Source organism: Xyrauchen texanus, chromosome 30 (assembly GCF_025860055.1).
Source record: "Xyrauchen texanus isolate HMW12.3.18 chromosome 30, RBS_HiC_50CHRs, whole genome shotgun sequence".
NCBI classification, from domain to species: domain Eukaryota; kingdom Metazoa; phylum Chordata; class Actinopteri; order Cypriniformes; family Catostomidae; genus Xyrauchen; species Xyrauchen texanus.
Window position 1 is genome coordinate 7,191,993 of NC_068305.1, and position 25,854 is coordinate 7,217,846.

General features: G+C 42.4%; 1 protein-coding gene across 7 annotated transcripts in view; it reads left to right on the forward strand.

Annotated features, from left to right (window-relative positions):
• Positions 1-25,854, forward strand: part of LOC127624015 (cholesterol 24-hydroxylase-like) — a 126,563-nt gene that overhangs the window by 56,710 nt on the left and 43,999 nt on the right. The window contains exons 3-15 of one of the 7 annotated variants that reach the window (XM_052098611.1): positions 1,624-1,705; positions 9,055-9,128; positions 14,258-14,344; positions 14,428-14,566; positions 14,722-14,835; positions 15,058-15,214; positions 16,317-16,388; positions 16,471-16,543; positions 16,628-16,712; positions 16,787-16,897; positions 17,502-17,590; positions 17,757-17,823; positions 17,915-18,349. The exons of 2 other annotated variants lie outside the window; for them this stretch is intronic. In XM_052098611.1, the coding sequence (XP_051954571.1) occupies positions 1,624-1,705; positions 9,055-9,128; positions 14,258-14,344; positions 14,428-14,566; positions 14,722-14,835; positions 15,058-15,214; positions 16,317-16,388; positions 16,471-16,543; positions 16,628-16,712; positions 16,787-16,897; positions 17,502-17,590; positions 17,757-17,823; positions 17,915-18,055 (1,291 nt within the window). In that variant the 3' untranslated portion in view covers positions 18,056-18,349. Of the gene's footprint in view, positions 1-1,623; positions 1,706-9,054; positions 9,129-14,257; positions 14,345-14,427; positions 14,567-14,721; positions 14,836-15,057; positions 15,215-16,316; positions 16,389-16,470; positions 16,544-16,627; positions 16,713-16,786; positions 16,898-17,501; positions 17,591-17,756; positions 17,824-17,914; positions 18,350-25,854 lie in introns of those variants that run through there. 4 more of the 7 variants (XM_052098608.1, XM_052098617.1, XM_052098609.1 and 1 more) reach the window with 4 other exon arrangements.

The window sequence follows — 25,854 nt, forward strand, 5'->3', positions numbered from 1 at the left end:
CGCGACATGAGGCGCAAGTGGAGCGAGGCATCTTGAAAAAGACGCCGTACTTTTTGTGAATAGTTCTTGAGAACTAGCTTGCTTAATAAAAGGATACGTCGTCGGATGGCGTAGCTCGCAGGATGGCTGAAGGTGGCTGAGACGGCCGGCTTCTTCTAGCGCTGTCCACGCTTGCTAGATGCCCCTCAAACGGCGACGCGGCTTCCAGGTCAGCGATGCGGAGAGCTTCGCTGAAGAGATGAAAATCAGGGTTCCAGCCTACTGAACTACGCTTATATGCACTCTAGTCACGCCCTTTTGGCGGGCTTTGATGCAGTGAGCGCCGGACGCCTCTTATTGGATGCGAGTTCGCCCAAGCTCGTCTATAGGCTGCAGCAGTTGCCGCAGAGCAACCTATGAGCTCGCTAGCTAGCCCGCTCAAGGTCTGCAGCTGCCGCACTGCGTTGACAATGGATACAAAAATTAAGGATAATTTTTTGGCTTCAATATCTCAGAAAAGATGAATCTTTCCCGTAGCGTAAGCTAGCTTACGCAATACGAGAGAACCTCTCGTAAGAGAACTGTGTCTTCACGGGTTCACAACACCCCCTCCTTCAACCCCTCCAAGTAAAGGTCTTCACGGATCCACCCGAGGACCCAGGACCCGTACGGGTTCAGGTCCATATTTTAAACGGTCAGCCATGTCCGGGTCGGGTCCCATTCTTGTGCTTCGGGTCCCGGGTCTGTTTAACATCTGCAGTTATGCGATGACTTTACCAATTGACGATTGGCTCTTTTATTTAGAAGGCAGGACTTATTCCGCCACATCAGTGTTTGACAGATGACGTAAACCAAAGTGTATTATTGGCGTCGGCACGATTTTTGAGAGTCTGACACGTCTCCGAGAGCACAGATGACCGCAAATAGAGACTCTAATCTGCAGTTACAAGCAATCGTTGTTATAGTTCAAAAGGGCAAGCATTGGATGTTATGGAAGTTATCGTATTATGCGAGATACAAAAAAGCTGCAAAGTCACGTTTGTCATCTGCCACCGTGACCGCAATTGGACATTTGAAGGTGAAGTAATGAGTGGATTATACATGCTCTTTCAATCAGCAAGAGAGGAACAACATGGATGTTATTATGCTGTCTTTCTTGGCAAGGAGGATGGATTGTAATTGTTATGGTCAGGTACAGGAGAGAACATTAGGTAAGACACAAATGTTTATTTTCACAACTTGTAAATTAACTTGTTATAGCAATTAGATGTGGGATCTGTACTGATCAGTTTCAATCGGGTCTGTGTGTTCCGTCCGGGTCCAGATTTCCAATAATAGACTGGTCCGTGTTGGTTTCGGGTAGTACATTTACTGCCTTTCTCGGTTCTGCACAGGTCCGGGTCCAAACTTTCAAATAATAGATGGGTCTGGGTCTTTCCGGATAGCACATTTCCGGGTCTCTTCGGGTTCGGGCACATATTTTTGGACCCGTGAAGACCTTTACCTCCAAGGATACAAACAACGTACCCCCCTCCCCCGTTCCTGTGAAAAACTCCTGACTCCGCCCCTGATAGAGATACCTTAATAATCCTCAAGGAGACATTTAGTGTTCATTATAATGAGTCTTTGTTCCTTGTTTTAAAGGGCAGAGAAATATGGCCCTGTCTTCAGGATAAACACCTTGCATTTTGCCGTGATCATGGTTTATTGCCCTGAGGCTACAAAGGTAAATATTTAATCTCATTTATGTTCTTAAAGGGATAGTGAAATTAAAATTCTGTCATTGTTTACTCACCCCTGTGTTGTTATAACTCCATAGGACTTTCTTTTTCTTTGTTTTTTGCAAAAAAAGGGAGAAATTCTGAAAAAATGTGCTCAGTGATTTCATACAATGGCAGTTTATGGTGACTACCTTTTCAAGTTTCAAAGGCCCACAAATGTATAATTCAGAAGTGTAAGAAATTATTCCATGAGACTCAAAGTTGTTATGAAAGCATTCGTTAATATCTGGTGAGATACAAACCTAAATCTAATGTATTATTTAGTGAAACTGTTGACCAACCGTTGCACTCCTCTGCAAGTTCATGAGGCTGCATGAGAGCAGTATCTGTCACAAGAGGGTGAGTTCAAGTATAAACTCGTTTTGTTTATCTAAAAACAGGTTTGCCACAATGATGTTAACAACAGAACACAACACAGCTGCACAAACCAGAGAACAGATCTTACTAAACATGTCTGAGATGAGTTTGTAGTCAGAGAAGAGATGAGTAGACATTGGAGACTGAAGGCAGCTACTGTCACACCATCCTAACCCGATGGCAAACAACATATGATAAAATGTCTACTTTCAATATTAAGAGTTTTTGTCCTAACCATCCATGATGAGCGACGACACATTCTGTCAATCATTTGGTTTCTATTTTCGGCATCGCTTGATTCACGCTGTGCAGCCCTGCCCACTGTGAAAGGCACTGGTCCAAAAACTTTCTCATAACAGTATATTGAAGCCAGCATCTCACTAGCCAGTTAAAAACTACTTAATTTTGGCCAAGAATGTCATGCCTAAATGTTTTCGCTGATGTGTCGCTCTCTTCTGTCGGGGGCTGTCACAAATGCTCACCCGTTCAGATCAGAATGGAGAAAAGACATTCCCACCTCCTTAATCTCTATCTCAAACAGAGTCTTCTGTTTCAAACAAATGAGCCTGGGCATAGCAATGCATCTATTCTCTAACTACAAACTCATCAGACATATTTAGTTCTCTGGTTTGTGTGTAGCTGTAACGAAGACTCAGGCTGGTTAGGATCCATATGCGGTTTATTAGGAAAGTGCAAACTCAGGTCGTACAGGCAGGGTCAGGAAACAGTGAAACAGAGAGAGAAGAGGACTGGCAGGCTCGTAACTAGAACAGGCAGTGGGTCAGGGCAGGCAGCAAACGATCGTAAGACGGTAAACAGGCAGGAATAAACTAGGCAGGCGGCAAACTACCGAGGTCGGGAAAATAGGCTAGGTTGGTACACAGGATAACAAGACTAAGGAGTAAACACGCTTAGTAATGTGGCCGGGGCTAACAAGACTTCGCGAGGAAGGAATTCACAGGCACGGTTAAGTAGACAGGGGTAATGAGAGGCAGCTGGGAACAATCAGGGCTGTTAGTACTCGGGCGAGTGCGATCTCCGCAGGCCAGGGAGGGAAACGCCCTCGTCGGTGTTCGTGACAGAGCCCCCCCCGCGAGCGGCTCCTGACGCGAGGACACGACCTGCGCCGGGGTCTTCCCCGAGGTCGAGGGGCCGGTCTCTCCGGGTTGGTTCGGTGGAACTCAGTGATGAGGTTGGGGTCGAGGATGTCATCAGTGTCTACCCAGGATCTCTCCTCCGGGCCGTACCCCTCCCAGTCTACCAGGTACTGGATCCGACCTCGGCGTCGCCTTGAGTCAAGCAGTCCTCGTACCTGGAACGCTTCCTCGCCGCCTATGATCGGGGGGGGGCGTGGGTCCCCTCCTCGTCTGCCCTCGGGGTGTCGGCCGGTTTGAGTAGGGAGACATGGAAGGTAGGAGAAATACGGTAATCAGTGGGGAGTTGTAAACGAACGGTGACAGGATTAATCTTTCTGAGGATCTTAAAGGGTCCCACATACCTGGGGCTGAGTTTCTTGCTGGGTAGGTGGAGACGGAGGTCTCGGGTGGATAGCCAAACCCATTGGCCTGGAGTGAAGTCGGGGCCGGGTCGGTGGTGTCGGTCCGCCTGGGTCTTGGAGCGGTTCATGGCCCGTTGTAGGTGGACGTGGGCCTGGTCCCACACTGTCTCACTGCGTTGGGCCCAGTCGTTCACCGCAGAAACTTCCGAGGGCTCGCCGGACCAGGGGAATAGCGGGGACTGGTATCCCAGAACGCACTGGAAGGGGGTCAGGTTGGTGGATGGCTTGAGCAGGGAGTTTTGGGCGTACTCAGCCCATGGGAGGAACCGGCTCCAATCCGATTGGTTCTGATGGCAGTATGTGCGTAGGAACCTGGTGATTTCCTGGTTGAGACAATCCGCCTGGCCATTGAACTGTGGATGGTACCCGGACGAGAGACTGAGGTTAACGTTTAGGAGGTGGAAGAAGGCTTTCCAAACCCTGGAGGTGAACTGGGGCCCCCGGTCCGAGACAATATCCTCCGGCAGGCCGTAGAGACGGAACACATACTGAAGGAGGTGTTCGGCGGTTTCAAGGGCGGTGGGCAGCTTGGGAAGAGGGATGAGGCGACACGCCTTTGAGAAACGATCCACGACGGTGAGTATGGTTGTGTGTCCTCGGGAACTGGGTAAGTCGGTAACAAAGTCCACTGCTATGTGGGACCAGGGGCGCCGGGGTGTAGGTAGGGGCTGAAGAAGTCCGGCCGGTGGCTGCTTAGGGACCTTCACCAAGTTGCACGGACGGCACCTCTTGACGAAGTCAGCGGTGTCCTCGGAAAGTGTCTCCCACCAGAAGCGGTTTCTCAAGAGGCACGTGGTAGCTGTGATGCCAGGATGCCCGGAGTTCTGGGCGTCATGTACCCAGCGGAGCACTCTCTCCCGGAGGATGGGGGGCACGAATGTCCGGTCAGGTGGACACTCGGGAGGAGGCAGAGCGGTGGCACTGGCCTCGGTGATGTCGGCCATGATGTCCCACTGGACGGGGGCTAGGATCAGCGCGGGGGGGAATGATGGGTTCGACCATGGTTTTCTGGAGTTCTTGGATCCAGGGAGGTAGGTGATGGTAAAATCGAATCGGGTGAAGAATAAGGCCCATCTGGCTTGTCTGGGGTTGAGGCGCTTGGCTGAGCGTAGATATTCGAGGTTGCGGTGGTCAGTAAGTACCTGGAACGGGTGTCTGGCCCCCTCCAGCCAGTGTCGCCACTCCTCCAGGGTGGCTTTGATGGCCAGGAGCTTGCGGTTGCCGACGTCATAATTTTGTTCGGCGGCGGTGAGTTTACGGGAGTAGAAGGCACAGGGGAATAGCTTCGGAGGGTCGCCCTGACGCTGGGAGAGCACGGCACCTATGCCGGTGTTTGAGGCATCCACTTCTACCACGAACGGGAGGTCAGGGTCAGGGTGATGCAGGATGGGTGCGGTGGTGAATCGCTCTTTGAGTTGGGCTAGGGCCTGGAGGGCTTTGGCGGACCAGTGGAGTTTAGTTCTTCCCCCTTTTACCATGGCGGTGAGTGGAGAGGCGACGGCGCTGAAGTTCCTGATGAACCTGCAGTAGAAGTTGGCAAAGCCCAGGAAGCGTTGGAGCTCCTTCACCGTGGTGGGCTGGGGCCACTCCTGGACGGCCCGTACCTTGTTGTCATCCATGGCCACCCCTTCGGGGCTAATAACAAACCCCAGGAAGGCTACCGACCTCAGGTGAAACTCGCATTTCTCGGCTTTGGCGTATAGCTGATGTCGGATTAAGCGCTTGACCACCGTTCTGACTTGACTCACGTGTTCCTCGAACGAGTCGGAGTAGATCAGGATGTCATCTATGTAGACTATAAGGCACCGGTTGAGCATGTCCCTAAATACGTCATTGACGAAGGATTGAAACACGGACGGGCTGTTGGACAATCCGAACGGCATAACCAGATATTCGTAGTGGCCGCTGGTGGTGGAAAAGGCGGTCTTCCACTCGTCCCCCTTCCGGATGCGAATCAGATTGTAGGCACTCCTTAGGTCTAGTTTAGTATAGATTTTAGCGGTTCTTAGCTGTTCCAGGGCCGCGGGCACTAGGGGCAGGGGGTACCGGAACTTGACAGTGACGTCATTCAGGCCCCGGTAATCAATACAAGGACGGAGGGTGCCGTCCTTCTTGCCCACGAAGAAGAATCCGGCTGCCGCCGGGGAAGTGGAAGGCCGGATGAACCCCTTGGCTAGCTCCTCCTCGATGTAGGACTTCATGGCCAGGGACTCAGGCCCGGACAGGGGAAAGGTCCGACCACGGGGTGGCGCGGCTCCGGGTTTTAGTTCTATGGCGAAGTCACTCGGCCGGTGGGGCGGAAGAAGGGATGCCTTGGCCTTGTTAAAGGCCTTGCTCAGGTCGGCGTATTCGTGGGGTATCAGTGAGGCGACGTCGGGGTCCTTCTGAACCTTGGTGGCCCCCAAGGTGGAGGGAACCACAGTCCTCAGACATCTAGTCGAGCAGTCCGTCCCCCACTGCATGATCTGGTTGGTCTGCCAGGAGATTCGTGGGTCGTGGAGTCTGAGCCAGGGGTAGCCGAGGACTACTGGATGGTGGGGGGAGGTGACGACGTTTAGGCGCACGGTCTCAGTGTGCAGGACGCCCACCTGCAGGAGGACGTCAGAGGTGGTGTAGGTCACACGACCGGTGCCCAGGGGCGACCGTCTAGCGCCGCCACTGTTAATGGAGGAAAGCAAGCCGTTAGGGGAATGTTATGAAGTTTGCAAAACCCTTCGTCAATGAAGTTGCCCGCTGCACCGGAATTTATCATAGCTTGGGTGTTCACGCTGAATGATAAATTACTGAGCTTAACGGGCACCCCAAGACAGTCCCCGATTAGAGAGGAAGAGAGCAGAAAACTCACCCCGGGACGCTGAGGTTCGGGTGGTCGAGTCGGGCAGTTTATGCGGATGTGTCCGGCTTGGCCGCAATACAGGCAAAGGCGCCGTTCTCTCTCCTCCTGAGTTAGGTGGGCTCGATCGAGTTGCATGGGCTCTGAGGTTACGGGCTGCTGGGGTGCCGGCGCGGGCTGCAAGGTTAATCTGCCCGGTCGCCTGGAGCGAATGAGGTTATCCACGCGGATGGCCAACGAGACGAACTGATCGAGGGAAATCCCCTCATCACGACAGGCCAGCTCCGACTGGAGGTCCGTATTCAGCCCCTGCCGGAAGAGGAGTTTCAGGGTGCTCTCGAGCAAGCCGGTTTGTGTGGCAAGAGTACGGAAAGTAAGGGCGTAATCCGCTGCTGTGCGATTTCCCTGGCGGCGCGCCAGCAGCTGCTCTCCGGCGCTCTTTCTGCTCTCTGGGTGGTCGAACACATCTATCAGGCTTTGCATGAACGAGTCAAATGTAAATTGCGCGAACCCCTGATTGGTCCAGACCGCTGTCGCCCAGTCGAGTGCTCGGCCAGTAAGCACCGAGCTGACAAAGAGGATCTTGCTTTCATCGGTGGGGTACAGCGCCGGTTGTTGCGTAAGGAAAATCGAGCATTGCATGATGAAGCCCCTGCATTTAGAGGGCGTGCCGTCGAATTTCTCTGGAAGCGCCAGGCGAGGGCTGGCGGAGGGGTGGGGGTTCGGTGCAACTGCGGACGCTAGGCTGGGCGGAGGCGCGGCGGCTGCGGGCACGGGAGCAGGTGCCGGTGGGAGCTGGTGCGAAGCCTGAACGGTGCGCATGATCTCTTCTATGGCTGATGTGAGCCGTCCGGGCTGGTGTTGTTGGGCGGACAACAGGTTTGCTTGAGGGGTGAGTTCCTCCGACATGTGGGCAATCACCACTGGATCAATGGGTGGCGAAGTCTTCTGTAACGAAGACTCAGGCTGGTTAGGATCCATATGCGGTTTATTAGGAAAGTGCAAACTCAGGTCGTACAGGCAGGGTCAGGAAACAGTGAAACAGAGAGAGAAGAGGACTGGCAGGCTCGTAACTAGAACAGGCAGTGGGTCAGGGCAGGCAGCGAACGATCGTAAGACAGTAAACAGGCAGGAATAAACTAGGCAGGCGGCAAACTATCGAGGTTGGGAAAATAGGCTAGGTTGGTACACAGGATAACAAGACTAAGGAGTAAACACGCTCAGTAATGTGGCCGGGGCTAACAAGACTTCGCGAGGAAGGAATTCACAGGCACGGTTAAGTAGACAGGGGTAATGAGAGGCAGCTGGGAACAATCAGGGCAGTTAGTACTCGGGCTAGTGCGATCTCCGCAGGCCAGGTAGGGAGACGCCCTCGTCGGTGTTCGTGACTGTAGCTATGTTGTGTTCTGTTGTTTCTATCGCTGTGGTGGGCCAGTTTTTAGATAAACAAAACAAGTTTTTGCCTGGATGCCCTGTCTCGTGACAAATACTGCTCTTGTGCAGTATCATGAACGGGCAGAGGAGAGAGCAATGGTTGGTCAAAAGTTTCACTAAATAATTAGGGCTGTCAATCGATTAAAATTTTTAATCAAATTAATTACATGGTGTCCCGATTAATTAATCGCATATACAAATATTTGCTGAGAAAGCCCCTCATATACCAATAATTCAATATATAATGATGAAATAATTATACATATAATTTAGTTAAAAATAGAGGTACGTACAAACAAACAAACTTTTCATCTACAGCATTACAGAAGGAGCAACGTGGATCAATTTCAGGGAGCATGTTTCCTAAATAAAGATTGATTGGGTAAAAACTGTGTAACAGTTTAAAGGACACCTCCTTAACCTCGTTGGTAATTAAATATGTATGAGGTAAAGACCGTACGACCTGCGTCAGACATGCTTGTGTCGCGTCTCATGTGTTGCGTCATAAAAATAAAATTATTAGGTCACTGTGTTGAGTTAAATATAGTTTAATACTCAATCTTTAAACACATCTTAAGATCCCTTAAAGATCGCATTTGCGCTCCAAGTGTTTTGAAGGCAAGAAATTGTTTTCTTCACTGTATAAACTGTGTGTTGCTCACACAGCTGAAATTTCAATTACTGCCCTCTGGAGTAAACAGGTGGTACAACAAGCTTGAATTTCTCAGTTAAGCAATGCGATTAAAGTGCGTAAATCTTTTTAAAATCGACAGCCCTATAAATAATACATCAGATTTCAGTATGTTTCTTGCCAAACCTTAACGAATGCTTTTATAACAATCGTGAGTCTCGTGGAATAATTTATTTGATTTCTGAATTATACTTTAGTGTGCTTTTGAAGCTTGAAGAGATGGTCTCCATAAACTGCAATTGTATGACTTCTCTGAGCACAACATTTTTTCACAATTTCTCACTTTGTGTTTAGAAAAAGAGTCATATGGGGTTATAACAACACAGGGGTGAGTAAACTATGACTGAATTTTCTTTTTTGGGTGAACTAGTCCTTTAAGAAACCACACAAAGTAATCACAATCTCTGACCTGTTTTTGTAGACAATCCTGATGTCACCCAAGTATCCCAAAGATCCCTTTGTCTACAAACGTCTCTTTAGCATGTTTGGGAAAAGGTAAGCTTCGATTTGTGCTGGTTTATTCATGAAGATTCTACAGAAGATATACTGTTAGATAATTTTGTCATCCAATGTATTTAATTTATTTTGTTGATCTGCAATCCCCGTCTCGATACGGCTCAGCTGAGGGAAGAAAGAAATGACACAGACACCCAATGGTATCAAATCCTTCTTCAAAGTTTATTGTTCAGCATTCTGTTATATGGTCCAGAAAAACCACATTCCACTGGACCCCCACCAATGAAATAGTTCTTTACCTTATATGCGGGTGACATACATGTTTGAGCTACATGTGTTACGTGAGAGTAGAGACAAGAAACACATTCCTTTAGTACAGGGAGCTGCTGCAGCTACCCAACAAAAGAAGTTTAAAAGAGGCCTTCATTATTCCACATTACATCACCAGAGAAGTTGTTGAGAAGCATTAATTATTTCACATATACACAATTAAAATGCACAGTGTTTCTCTTCTGGGAATATGGACCAAAATATTGATGACATCATCTCATGCATAGGTATATACAAAATGTAATGCTCTTTACATTGAGAATGTCCTTCCCTCTACTACCACCAGCCTCAGCCTAGAAAAGACCAAGTAGCAAATCATGGTTTTATGACTTTATGGCTATGACTTAAACTAAAGGCTATTAGCTATTTAAAAAAAAAAAAAAAAAAAAAAAAGGAAAAGCCATTCTATATGTCCCTACCCAAATTCCTGTTACAATAGGAAACACATCTGCACAGGAATGAAAGTTACATTCATCAAATTATTTAATGGGGGTTTTAGTACACATCAAGCCTTTGCTATAGGGCTGGGAACTAATACGGATTTCCCAATTCATTTAGATTCTGATTCACAAGCTCTCGATTTGATTTGATTCAATATCAATTCATATGGGTTCAGTTATAATTTCCCTTTTGCTTGCATATAAAATAAAAAAATATTAAATAGCATAATTTGTACTATTTACAAATATTTACATTGATTTGTTGAACATGTTCAAACTGGTACTGTCTCTTTAACAAAAACACTGAATTTCTGTAAACAGCGCCTTTAAATGAGCGCATGTTAGCTAGAGATGACTTGAATGCTTTACCTCAGTGGTTCTCAACCGGGGGGCGCGCCCCAGACACTCTCCACGGGGGGGCGCGAGTAGGCTATGATGGAAGGGGAAAAAAACGGCCCCTTGAATAAAACATGTGTCTGTAGTAACCATTGGCTGTAAGGAGTTTACAAAATAGATATTTTAATATTTTATATTAAGAAAACTAAATACGAATGTGCTAAGTATCTTTTTTAAAGTATACTGGGCATGTTTATTGGGTTAAATTTTATCTGTAAAAAATTTAGGGGGCCCAGAAATTTTGGTTTCCATAGGGCCCAGAATTTCTGGCGGCACCCCTGCCCGTCCAAAAGCACTCACAGGCGGTCAGTCTCTCAGTAGCCTCGCGCAGCAGTCAAAGCAGAGAGGAGACACACACCCCTCCGCGTCCAGGCTGGAAATGAATCGCGCATGCGCATGGCCGCTGCCGTTCCTGCCCTAGCTTACAGAGCGGGGTATAAATGTAAATGTTCACTCACTCTCACACAAAAATAAATCACTGCATTTAAATTGACTCACGACATAGCTTTCCATTCACTCTAGTCTAGTCTCTTGCCAAGTTCGCTTGTGCCAGCTCTCGCTAGTCTTATCAATCTCGATTTACATAGGCCTTTACTACAAAACACCAACATTCTTTTTAAAGACTAAACCCACAAACATTCTTTTTTAAGATTAGATAAAATCTCAGCCCTAGCCAGTATTTTTTTTAACTGTTAGGCAGTAGCTACACTTAGCTAAAACTACCCACACGACATGCATGGTCCATCGCGAAGCACTAGCTGCTAAAAAAATGCTGGTTCTCTTTGACTCCGTGCTGAACCAATCCGTGAAAATACTAAATCTCATCAAATCACGGCCGCTAAACTCTCGCTTGTTTGGGGTCCTCTGCCAGGAGATGGGGTCAGGGCACGAACAGCTGCTTCTGCACACTGAAGTTCGCTGGCTGTCTAGGGGGCGGGTGTTACAGCGGTTGTATGAGCTGCGAGAGGAGGTGAAGTGGTTTTTGACAGAAATCAAATCAGATCTGGCGAAGCATCTGGATGACACTATGTGGCTTGCGTCTCTGTCCTATTTGGTCGATATATTTGACCGCTTGAATGGCCTCAACCTGTCTTTGCAAGGCCGCGAAACTCATAGTTTGCTCCTTGCAGACAAAGTGCACGCCTTCACACAAAAACTAGACCTCTGGCATGGCCGCATCAGTCGAGGGAACTGCGACATGTTCCCCAGCCTTGCAGACTTTATCACTGATGCAGGCACGTCACACGATTTCTCCTCCCTATTTCAATCAGCGTCTGAGCACCTGTCAGCAATGAGAAAACAATTTGCGACGTACTTTAAAGAGGATTATCGCTCTTTTGCGTGGGTTCGAGATCCGTTTGTGTGCACAGCAAACGAGCTATCAATTGATATGCAGGAACAGCTTATTGAGCTGAAGAGTGACAGTAGACTGAAGGGACTCTTTAGCTCCTGCCCTCTTTCGTCATTCTGGGCAGCATTGATGCAGGAATACCCTGAACTCTGTGACGTCGCCTTGAAGATTCTCCTTCCTTTCACGTCGACATATTTGTGTGAGGCAGGATTCTCAAAAATGACTGCACTCAAAACGAAATACCGCAATCGTGCACAAATCGAGGAGGATTTGAGGCTATGTTTATCAAACATTGAGCCAAGAATTGAGGATCTTTGCAAGGCAAAGCAGGCTCAGGTCTCACATTAACATCACCTACCAGCAAGCTTCTGTAAAAAATGCAGATGATGCCTACTATTAGGCCTAGTAATAATAACAATAATAAAGCATAAATTAATATCAGAGGTCTGGTGCCAATTCCCAATTATAGCAATAGCCTAGTAATGATAATAGGCCTACTGATGATGATAATAATAATAATAATAATAATAATAATAATAATAATAATAATAATAACAACAATAAAGCATGTATCCTCATATAATTATATAGCAATAGCCTAGTAATGATGATAGGCCTACTACTATTCATAATAATAATAATAATGCCTGCAAGCTCACATTAGAAGTCTGGTGCTACCTCCAATTATAATAATAATAATAATAATAACAACAATAAAGCACGGGGCGGGGGGCACTGGGGCCCCAACTGCAATGAACCAGCTTTGGGGGGGCCCAGCTTGCAAAAGGTTGAGAACCCCTGCTTTACCTCATCTGTGCAATGCGTGATCAAAATGACAAGTTTTGTTGTTACTTTTGCTTTTAGATTTTGATGAATCTTATTCAGTTTGTTAAAATTGTCATTTTAATTGATTTAGCTGTGAAAATCTTTTAGAAAAATTCATAAAAATACTCTTTAGAGTAGGATGGAAACAAATTCTTAATAGATAAATATACAGTAATCCTTTTGATTTATTTGACTGAACAACTAACTGGAAAGAACAGAAAAGGTATTAAAAGAGACAATATTCAATGACGAATGGGTTGCGTGGATCTCGTCTTGAACACACATTAAACGGAACAACTTTTACTCTCAACACACTGTGAAAGTATCTTGTTGCTGAACACTTCATGACTAAACTACACAATTACTGGTTAGTGAAATGTAAATATTTACCAGCCAGTGGCCAAATATATTCACTTTAGTCACATGGTGCGAAATTTAGTTGCAAATGCATGTGATTGAGTAAAAAAAAAAAAAAGAGCGATCTTGGGATTTAAAAATCAATATTGAGGCTACACAAATGAAGATCGTGATTAATATGAAAAACTATATTTTTACCCACCCCTACTTTTTTGCGAGTAACTGCATATTTGTAGTGTTTCCAATATAGCTGATATGAAAAACAATAAGATTATTTAAAAAGAAGACAAGAAGAGCATAACACACGGTAAAGGTTTGGGTATGGATGGAGGAGATTGGAAGCAGTGGCACGCTTCAGGTAGGCTTTTATTTTCTGCCTTCAGTCTATTTGAGCGCAGCCTTCTCAGGGCTTTTCTTATTTTAGTCAGTTCAATGTAACAAAACTCTCAGATAACAAACTTCTCAAAATCTTCAGCTTCACAATAAAACACAATAATGCACGGCAATCGCAGCGCTCTCATGCTGTTCTCTCTCAGCTGTCTGCCGTGTTTTGGCTGCTTTCGAAGTCTCTCCCCGCTATCACTGTAACAAGAAACAGCTGTTAGAAATGATGCCAACCAGCTTGACGAGCCACACCTCTCCCTGACACACAGACACATGACCACGGCCCCATCCCCACAAAGAGACAAACAAATTAAATAAATGGATCTGAAGAGGTCAAATTAATGATTAACATTCCATAATTTAATTGCATAAATAAGATATAAATTATTTTAAATAACTGAAATCAATTATTTTAAATAATCAAATATGTTCACACAATTTTTAAGGCTTTTAAACTCCAGCCTAATTTTTCCCATACAATTGAAATAAAATTATGTTATTTCCAGATATCATATGCGTGTATTTATCGATCTGAATTTTATTTGTCATAACGTCAGAAAAATCTTGTAAAAGTCACTTCCGAAACACAGAAATGCACTAAAAATCAAAGGATTACTGTATATGTGTCTATTAAAAATTTGTTTACATTCCCAATCTGAAGAGTATTTTTATGAATTTTTCTAGAAGGTTTTCACAGCTAAATCACTTCAAATGACAATTTTAACCAATTGAATAAGATTCATCAAAATTTAAATGCAAATATTTAAGGTATGTCAAATTAAAAGTATTTCAACTTTGAACAACAAGTCTCAAGACCCCTATTTGCAGTTCCATTCTGTTGCGCTGTGTCTAGCTGTTTTTATCACAAGAATGTGTCCTATGTGAACGGCTGCTGAGAGAAAAAAATCACAGAATTTATCTATAGGCCAGAGGGCATGATTCTTTCTGTTAATTGTTTTAAAATGTGTTATTTTGGCATATAATTAATAAATGAGTGTGATAAATCGACAGACCTAATATGTATATAGTTTTGTGTGTTATGGATTTTTCTCGAAAGGTAAATGACTCGCATGACATCGTTTCAGGTTCATGGGAAACGGACTAGTGACTGCTGCGGACCATGATGTGTGGTACAGGCAACGACGTATCATGGATCCAGCCTTTAGCAGCTCGTAAGTCAAAAACAGAACATCTGTGAGATACTGAAATGTTCTACTGGTACAGTGAGTACAACTGACATGATTTCATCCACCAGATACTTGCGAGGCTTGATGGACACTTTTAATGAGATGTCAGAACGCCTGATGGACAAACTCGAGGAGAAAGCTGATGAGAAAACACCTGTCATCATGCACGGCCTGGTCAACTGTGTCACACTCAATGTCATTTCCAAGGTTTCACCCTTCTTACCTACCATGCACTTGGGCAATGGAGGATTTTGCTGCCACCAGAATTAAAGCAGCCTTGATGTAGACAAAGAATGATTATGTGTCAAGTCACCTGTTAATCATTACTTACTGGTTTTATTTACTAAAATGTTTATCCACAGGTGGCTTTCGGTGTTGACTTGAACCTGTTAAAGGAAACTGATTCCCCCTTCCAGACAGCAATAGATCTATGTTTAAAGGGCATGGTATATTATCTCAGAGACCCATTTTTTACAGTAAGATATTTTATCATCCTCAAGTGGTAGGGTCAATTAACACTCACAATCATACTGTTGTACTGTATGTACATCAGTGCGGCTATGATTCAGCTGTAGACACAAAGCTTCAGGTAATCACATCCGTGCTTTTATTCAGTACAACAGCACAATTGTGATTATGATATTGCAATTATTCAACCGTCTCAGACTACATTCGTGTTTTTATTTGTGGGACCTCAGCTTTTCCCCAAGAACTGGAAGATGGTCAAACAAATTAAAGATGCAGCTGAACTCCTGCGTAAAACGGGAGAGATATGGATACAAAACAGGAAAACAGCCGTGGAAAATGGTGAAGATGTCCCTAAAGATATTCTGACACAAATCCTCAAAACGGCAGGTACAGTATATGGATCCTGAGTGGCTGAAACAATAAATAGTTCACTGTGTTTTCCCTCATCTAAGTTTTCTTGTACAGGGAATCTATAGAGTTCAAGAGTCTGGTTCCGGAACTAAAAATCTCGTAATATTTTTCTATAGGTGAATTTAGGCAAAATAGGCAAAAACCTGTAAAGACAGACCTAACATGAGCTCTGAGATTTTCAGATGGTATACGCTTCTGTTGATGCCATCAGTCTGCATTATTTCTACATTTAATTTTGTATTCAAAATGTTTAATAGTGCAATTTCTGTTGGAAAAACTGCACTACCCATGATCCTGCAGTGAAACAATGCACCAGTTAGAGAATTGCGGCCAACAAAGCACACCAAAAGAGCTCTGCAGCAACCGCCCTCTCACATGATGCACTATGAATGACGTAATCAAAACTTTCTTCCCACACCATCGAACTCATAAAAAGCCTATTAGAGTATTTCTAAATATTATGCAATAAACTTATTATATATTGTTTCTATACTTATCAACAACTTGAAATCAATAATTTTGCTTTCCATAATTTTTATTTGAATGATGGAATTGTAGTTCATTGCCTCATGAAATATGTTAAGTTACACAGTCTTGTACCTTTGTCTTTTTGTCTGATTTTCAAATACTTTTTTACTTAAAATCTCAGTTTGTAAAGTTGATTCACCTCGGAGCTGGTTGGTTTGGTTCATGGCATAGAAGAATTTTATTAAATCTCTGTGGAAAAATGAATGGGAAAAAACTTCCGCACTGGAACCGGAACTTATTTTTTGGATCATTTCTATAAAATTACACTTAAAACTACTCAAACACATTACTTCCGTAGACTCTTGTTGGTTAAAAAAAAAGCAAGCACCTGTCAGAGAAATGGAGGATGGCAACAGTTGCTAAGATAGGATTTATCAGAAAGTAATTTAAGGTAGGGCTTTGTGAAGGGTAGAGTCTGTGGTAGACTGTCTAAGGTGGGCCAAAAAACAGCTAGATTGATGCAACAGAATGGCACAATGGCACTTTTTAAAAAGTCTTTTAGAATGCGTCTTCAGTGAACAGCCCCTAACACATGTCTTTTTTGCTGTAGAGGAGGAAAAAGCAAACAATGCAGAAGATCATGAACTGATGCTGGACAATTTCGTAACTTTCTTTATTGCAGGTGAGTTACTGCTTTTTTATTTATTTATTTTTTTTTCTCCATAAACTTCAGCAGTTATAAGCAATGCTAAAATATTATGCAGGGCAAGAGACAACAGCCAATCAGATCTCATTTGCAATCATGGAATTAGGGAGACACCCAGACATATATAAACGGTAAAACCCTTAATGGAAATGTGGACTGATTCCATCAACTTATTATTGCAATGCTTTTACAGTTTAATTTATTTCAATCCCCAGTGCTAAAGCAGAAGTGGACGAGGTCCTTGGGACAAAAAGGGACATTTTATATGAAGACCTTGGAAAACTCACTTACTTGTCTCAGGTTGGTCCTTTGACATAGACATCCTGGTCAGTCATAAGGCGTGTTGAATGGTCATTGTCTTTATTTTGTTGCAGGTGTTGAAGGAGACATTGCGTCTGTACCCCACTGCTCCAGGAACATCTCGCTGGCTGCCTGAGGACATGGTTATTAATGGGCTGAAAATCCCAGGAAAATGTATTGCTACTGTAAGTATTCTACTCATAAGTTCCGCAGTGCTGTAAACATTTCAGGTACAGATTTGAGTTTTCCTAATACTAAGTACACGTGACAAATTTTGGGTGTGACATCCACATTTATTTGTCGGTCTAAATCCAATGAATTATCATTCTGTGTGTACAGAATACAAATGTCTCTCCCGAATCCATAGTGACTGACATGGTAATAACCATAGCAATATTTTTCCTTCCAAAATTTTAATGGATTCTATTTTAATGGGATCTATTTTAATGGATTCCAGCTAACGTTCATGTGAGTTCTCGAGTTGATTGACACATGATATCTGTAATTGAATGGTGGCTCGTTGACCTGTAAGGCAGGACTTAAATATTATATATTGAATTTAATAATTATGTACTATTAATAGCTGGCTGGAGCTACTATGATGGAGAGAAGAGACCGACTGTTGACCGACACTGATTTAATGTTAATGCAGTTGTCACAGCACTCAGTTGTTAGTACTATAAATAACCAATTTCTTAAAACTTATAAAAAATTATCTTAAACTATACAATTGTGAAATGCATATTTTTTGTTTGTTTGTTTTTACCACTGACTACTTTTCCCATACAGTTCAGTAGTTATACCTCCTCAAGATTGGAAACGTTTTTCAAAGATCCGTTGAAATTTGATCCAGAGAGATTTGATGTGAATGCCCCAAAGTAAGTCCATACTTACAGTACTTTATAAATATATTTATACATGTATATACAGTATATATAAATACATTTATATTTAGAGACATTTTATATATAAGTGTTTCAGACAGTTTTATTTAGAAAAGTTGTATTTTTTAAAGTTTAAATACAGACAACATTTTTTTTAAAGGCCTTATTACTGCTACTATCCATTTTCACTTGGACCACGATCCTGTTTAGGACAGGCCTTCTCTCAGGTGTTGAAACATTTACATTTGCACCTCCTTTACAGAATTTATAGACTTACATATCTGTCTCATGACCGGTCCGTTGTGTTTCTTCATTTAGATGGAGGCAAAAGTTGTGCTTGCCAAACTGCTTCAGAGATTTGATTTCAGTCTGGTTCCTGGACAGTCATTCGACATTATAGACACAGGAACTCTGCGGCCCAAGAGTGGAGTGATCTGCAACATCAAATGCTCTACATAGGACATCTTCTAGGCCCAGGATCTGAATATTGTGTTACAACTCATATGTACTGATCTGTCTGCCAGCAAATTCATGTTCATTCCTCAAATATAAACCTGAACACAGAGGTTTTAACAGTTTAGTTTATGATACTCAAATGCTCTTTCGATTATTGTGTTTTTTTTAATCTTTTTGTCTGAAGTCTTATCTCTTTATCATAAGCATTGGCCACCTATATATATATATATATATGAAATAAATATCTTAATGCTTATGCTTACAGTAATGCACTCTATGACATTTTTGATTACTGTAAAATGTCTCATTGTATTATTAAAAAATCTTGATAATTACTCTAACATGTGGAATCTGTTGTCAAAAGTTTGTACATTATACTTCATATTAATATAATGCAAATTTTGTTCTTGTGTAAGATAGATAGACAAACAGACCAACCACCCTAGTTAGAAAGAGCCTTGCATTAAAAACAACATGTAAAACACTTAAAAACAATCCTAATGTCTCCAGGGTTGGGGAGTAACGGAATACATGTAATGGGATTATGGATTTAAAATACAAAATATATGTACAGTGCATCCGGAAAGTATTCACAGCGCTTCACTTTTTTCCACATTTTGTTATGTTACAGCCTAATGGACTAAATTCATTATTTTCCTCAAAATTATACAAACAATACCGCATAATGACAACGTGAAAGAAGTTTGTTTGAAATCTTTGCAAATTTATTAAAAATAAAAAACAAAATAAATCACATATACATAAGTATTCACAGCCTTTGCCATGACACTCAAAATTGAGCTCAGGTGAATCCTGTTTCCACTGATTATCCTTGAGATGTTTCTACAACTTGATTGGAGTCCATCTGTGGTAAATTTAGTTGATTGGACATGATTTGGAAAGGCACACACCTGTCTATATAAGGTCCCACAGTTAACAGTGCATGTCAGAGCACAAACCACGCCATGAAGTCCAAGGTATTGTCTATCGACCTCCGAGACAGGACTGAATGGAGGCACAGGTCTGAGGAAGGGTACAGAAACATTTCTGGAGCACTGAAGGTCCCAATGAGCACAGTGGCCTCCATCATCCGTAAATGGAAGAAGTTTGGAACCACCTTCCTAGAGCTGGCCGCCTGGCCAAACTGAGTGATCGGGGGAGAAGGACCTTAGCCAGGAAGGTGACCAAGAACCCGATGGTCACTATGACAGCTCTCCAGCATTTCTCTGTGGAGAGAGAACCTTCCAGAAGAACAACCATCTCTGCAGCACTCCTGTATAGTAGAGTGGCCAGACGGAAGCCACTCCTCAGTAAAAGGCACATGACAGCCTGCCTGGAGTTTGCCAAAAGGCACCTGAAAGACTCTCAGGCCATGAGAAACAAAATTCTCTGGTCTGATGAAACACAGATTGAACTCTTTGGAGTGTATGGCAAGCGTCATGTCTGGAGGACACAGGCACCGCTTATCACCTGGCCAATACCATCCGTACAGTGAAGCGTGGTATTGGCAGCATCATACTGTGGGGATGTTTTTCAGCAGCAGGATCTGGGAGACTAGGTATTGTATTTTACAGTATGTATTCTGTAATCTGTAGTGGAATAAATGTAAAAATTAACTCTCCCAACTCTGACTGTCTTTTGTGTAGTGTACATTTTGTACTAAAGCACTATTTATTTAGTCATATTTGTAAAAACTATTGAATCATTCTTCGGCAAGGCCCCAGCGAGGATCGAACTCGCGACCCTGGTTTACTAGCGCCTAAAGCAGCGTTTCTCAACGGGGGCGGTACCGCCCCCTAGGGGGCGTTTGGACAGTGTTGGGGGGCGGTGTGAACGAGGCAGCAGAGAGGGGGCTCAGGCACAAATGGGGGCGTTACTCAGAGGTACTCAACAGGCGGCCTGCGCAAAAATCTTTTCAGCTCTTCTCCTTAGCCTATGTCTTCGTCTTGCTCGGATTACTGCTGCCACTTCACCAGGAGGATATGCCAGGAGAGCCGCTTCCTAAGTTACACATGCTTTTAAGAGGCGGAGAATTTTCAGCGCAAAATAGAGGCGCGCTTTCACCGGCTTTTTCTGTACATAACGCGGAATACATAATTAGGCGCATAATTAGTGCTCAGGGCTCACACTAATGGCCGTAATTAATAAAAAAAAAGGGCCTGTTTTTGATGTCGTTTTTTCTTCGGTTCAGTTCAGGTGGCCGAGCTGTTGTCGTCTTTGTTCGTCATTTGAAATCAAATGACCGTTTGTAGGCTATTCAAATTTGAAGCCTAGTATATATTGCCTAATTGAGTGCGCGAACGACCGCTGCTTTTTCATTGGCCATTTAGGTTTGTTCACGTGATTGGTTCATCTTAAAAAAATTTGTGTGTGAGCCTGAATTTGTTTGAATTTCTAAATACATTTGCAATACCTTTCAAACAATCCATGTGTTTTTGCATTTTTTTTCCAAACACAATATTACTCAACTTGAGGCTTTAACATGTAGTTTAAATACAATAAGAAACTTCTGTTTCAGTTTTTTTTTTTACCAAAATTCAGGCTTCAGGTATCAGTGTTGCAATTGTTTGGCTGTAATAGTATTTCTGAAGTGTTTTTTGTTTTTTGTTTTTTTTTTGGGGGCGTTAAGAGGATCATGAAGAGGTCAGGGGGGCGTTTGTTCAAAAAAGGTTGAGAACCACTGGCCTAAAGCAACCTGTCAGTAGAGCTCATTTCAGGTAGTGTATCCAGAAATGGTCCAATCATGGGACGCATCGCTACCAAGAATATTCGAAGAATTAACCAATGTAACTACCTGGTTGCGACCAGGAATTGACCAATCACGGCCCATTCAGTTACTTGGAATTTTCGAGAAATTGGCCAATGAGATGCGCGTCTCTACATGGTTGCCAAGAGGAATGGACCAATCAGCAGAAGAGCGATGCTGCAGCGGGTGTTATAATAAACTTTTCGTTCGGCGCTCAAGTGTTTCTTCTGATTCGAGATTATTACTACAAATCATTTGTTTTTGACGACGTTGAAATGGAGGTAAGTTTCTCTCTCTCTCTCTCTCTATATATATTTAGACAGTATATGAATGCACGTACAGTATATGTGTATTGTAGCCTACTTTACTGTAAGACTTGTAACATACGCATATCCAACGCTAAGCATTTAAAAGTACTTTAAACTTTCAGAAAGGGTACCACCCAAAATAAAATATAAATATCTTCTTTGCCCAACCACATAAGCCTGGTTATTTTTGTAATATTGAGGAGAAATGCACTTATTTCAATGATTAGTATAATTTGTTTTTGTTCGACAACCCTTTTATACAAAGCATGAAGCTTAACCCTATAAAGCCTAAATAATGAAATAATAGTCAGAAAATACACATTTAAAATGAGGTTTTATTAAGGGGGCCTTGTATAAACCTTGAATCTAATAAATATTCAAGCTTATACTGTTAAATTGTATAGTGTATCGTTGTGGCAATGTACTGTATCTCTGCTATATGTTGAGAAAGTGTTAATGACATTAACAAAGTGTTAATGACATTTTCTAAAGACAAAATCGTTTATTTGACAAGACTGCAAATGTATTAAAACAAACAAATGTCATAATACTTAGAATTATGATTATCATATATTGATTATTTTCATCACATTAAAGCGATTGTACATTAAAAAAAGGCTAAATGAAAAGTATCATTACTTATTTACCCTCATGCCTCATTACTTTCTTTATTCTGCTGAACACAAACAAAGATCACATGGTCATACACATCTGGGATGATATAAGGGTGACTAAATTATAAGATTATTTTCATTTCTTGGGGAACTATCTCAAATGCATCATTCAGTACTCTTCACAAAACAGGTATAATTTGGACAGAGCAGCTGCTGCAACCTTTGAGGGCTTGCACGATCCCCATTCTTATAGTGGCCTCCTTCGTCATGGTGCTAACGTGCTGGCAGAGGATGTTCTTGGAAAGAAGATTGTGTCCTTTGTTACTCCACGTAAATATACTGGTACGTTCATTATATTTTCTGTTAAAGTAAATTGCTAATTTGTCTAAAATATAACTGTGTCATGAATCAGTACAGTCTTCACAAAGACTTTAATGACAGACAGTTCACAAACTGGATCTCATTTGGTTTATTGCTGCCTAACACAAAATATTTATTTGTGTTTCAGGAGAACTGATTGGAGTGGAGTATCTTTACCAGCAGACAGGGAGTGTAGCCAAGGTCTACAAGTCTGCAATTAAAGAATTAGAGACCACTGATGTCTCTGTTGCAGAGGATGAGGGTTATGTGGAACCTGTGCAATTGAGGATTTTACTATTTCCACCATGGTTGAAGAAGAGCATCCTGCGCCATCTACAGTCACCTCTGTTTCCATTGGTCCCATGCTTACTCCACCTGCCACACAATCTGCACCACCTGTTCACCCAGCATGCACGCAATCTACACCATCAGCAGCCATTAACAGTGAGTTTTTTGTAATGTTGGTGTTTTGCTTCTGATTATCACACAAGTTGTGCTATAATTTATGTAATTAACACTCTTTGCAATTAATTTATGGAAAACTTGTTTCACATGCATTTAGCTTCTGTGAATCCAACATCAATGCACACAAACCTGTCCAATGAGCCATCTTCCTCTGCTGGACAATCTTCTTTTCCTGATGTAAGCATCTAACTACTTTATACTTTTCACGTATTGTGTTACCAAAGGTAAACCATTTATAATGTTTTAGTTTTCCTTTATTCGGTTTATAAATGGTAATCTTGTATACCTTATATAGGATTCAGTTGGCCCTGACAACATTGAAGGCTTCAGATCAGTCCAGAATTTGGCAGAGTTCTTAGTTAGCCTCAGGGAGCACAGTATTGCCTTGAAAAGGGAAGAATCTGCACGCATTATTGCTTCATGGCAGGCTTGGGGATTACGTCAAAGAGCGGACCGTGTATTCTCCACGCCACAAATCCTCCCTTTCCAATGGACGGTTTAGGGCCACCAAAAAAAAATGTGACACCAGGGGTCGAGAGCACTAGAAGTAGAATCGAGTTAAAGCCGCAGTTTGAGCCAGCGGCTCGAATTGATATGGCTCCGGCCCTGTGTCCACAGACAATTCACCCTCCTCCACTTCAGGTGAAGGTGGGGGAGAAAAGTCCTCGACTTCAAAAGACCGCTCCGTGGCAAAGCTACTTGCGTCACTCCAGTCACTCTCCATTTTAGAGTCTGACAGCAGCTGTCAGTTAATCCGTCACTACGGGTCTCAGGTGCAGGGTTTAGTTACCCTTTAAAGGGTAACTAAACCCCTGCTCAGAGTCTGACTCCACCCACTAGCAATATTTGAAAAATGCTGGAAAAGTGGGCAGACACCAGCGGGGATAGAGGGGACGAAACGATGGCGGGGCTGAGCGGGGGGGTGTGCACCTGAGACCCGTAGTGACGGATTAATAATAATAATAAAATAATCGCTAATTTCTGGTAGTGATATCCAGAAATGGTCCACTCTCTATATGGCTCTGGTTGCAACCAGGTAGTGACAAGCGTCTGATTGGTTCATTCTTCGAACATTCTTGGTAGCGATGCGTGCCGCGATTGGACCATTTCTGGATATCATTACCAGAAATTAGCTCTACTGACAGGTTGCTTTAGGAGCTATGGAGCCAACTGCGACAGCTTTTGAAAAATATATGTATTTAGATAGACACATTTTTAATATTCTTTATTCTTTCCCAGCCCAATCACAAAAATAAATATTTTTACGAATTGTTCATCGAGATTTTCATCGCTATGGCCATATAACGAAACAGCCAGTCAGGACCCAGATGTAAGTATTATTTTCGGCCACTAGAGGGTAATATCCGACAATAAAACACCGGATTATTTTTTTTTTAATTATTATTATTATTATTATTATAGAACAATCACAACAAAAAATACATTCAGAGGATCACAATGTACTTACTGTTACAATTATAGTAGCATCAAAGAGTATAAACAGAAAAGATAGAGGAAAAAACAACAAATAATAATAAACCAAATAAAGCCAGGGGATAACTTAAAATGTATTTAAAACACCGGATTATCATCGCTGCGGACTGTAACGCAATGACGTAGTGGATTTAATCCCAGGGGGTCAGAAATTGGCTGGTTAGCAGGTCCTTGAACATAGGCCTACCCTGTCAAAGATTATATTATTAAAATATGTAAAGGTGAAATTAATAATGAATGTGCATTCTGTAAAGCTGAACCAGAAACATCATCCCACCTCTTTTGGAATTGTCATCTTGTCAAAAGTTTCAGGAAGGAAGTCGCTCAATTTATGTGTAGAAAAACAAATTATAAATGTTCCATTGAAGAAAACAATGTTTTACTTTATTTTCACCACAATAACAAAGTTATTGTAAATTTATAATTATTTATGGAAGATTATTTTTACATAAATTGAAATGGTCAATTTATAGGGCTTCTTACATTGTTCTGACTACATATGTGAATAAACCACTTTATTGAGTTGGGACTGTACTACTAGTGAAAAGTTTTCCTTTCATTAGGCTTAATGATTTAATAAGGCAAACGATACATGGCCAGTTTGCTTGATATCAGACCTCATTAGAACAGGATTAAAACTTTGTCCATAATTCATGGAGGTTCAGACTTTAAACATCTTCCATTGTATTTGCCCTAGTCAAAGATTACCATAGTTCTTAGTTTAACAGTGGCATTTAATAAGGTCATCCTAATCACCATGATTAGGCTGGCCAGTATTATATTTGTTATGAGACAACTGCAAAGTCTACACAATAGTTTGATTTAACAGATTACATATCAAACTATAACATTTCACTTATAATACCAGTTACTATAACGGGATATTAGGGTTGGGCGATGTCCCCTAAATTGGCAGTTGACGATGTTGACAGTAAAACATCGCGATGGACGATGATATCGTCGGTGGGGTGGGGCGGGGCGTTATATAATTTCATATAATTTTCAAAAATTATATGACAAATTATAATTTCATTATTTTACTAACCCAACTAATGACTCATCGGCGCTTTATCAGTAGGTTGCACGATACGTGAAGCAGTTTTTTTTTTAGCTTTCACTTAAGAAGAGTTGTGCACTTTTTATTTTAATCTCTTTACATAAATACTATTTTCCACTTAAAAACTATAATTTCGTAATTTTACTATCGCGACTGACTCATCCGCGCTTTCCAATAGGTTGCACGTAAGGGGGAAAAATATTTCTTCCACTTAAGAAGAGTTGTGCACTTTTAAGCACTTTTTATTTTAATATATCTCTTTACATAGATATTTTTTTTCTACTGAAAAACTATAATTTCGTTATTTTACTAGGCCAGCTAATTAGTAGCCTACTCATCCGGGCTTTTTAATATATTAGCTCTAAGAAAAAAAGTCGTCTTTGGGCAGCCTTCTTGCGAAGAGAGCAGCCACAGCCACGCTCACTGATGAGCAAAAGGTCGAGGCAGAAATGACCATGTACCTGCAGGAAATGGCCATTGATGGGGAAGAGGACCCGCTGACTTGGTGGAAAACGAACGACAAAAGGTTTCCGTTCATGGCAAGATTAGCACGGAAATATCTGTGCATATGTGCTACCAGTACTCCATCAGAGCGGGTCTTCAGCACAGCGGGTAGTGTAGTTACTCCAATCCGTAGCTTATTAAAACCAGATTAAGTGAATATGTTGGTATTTCTGGCCAGAAACATCGAAATTTAAACATGGTCTATGGTGAAAGATATTAGACTTCTTTGCGGAGCTATTCGATTTTGCATATTA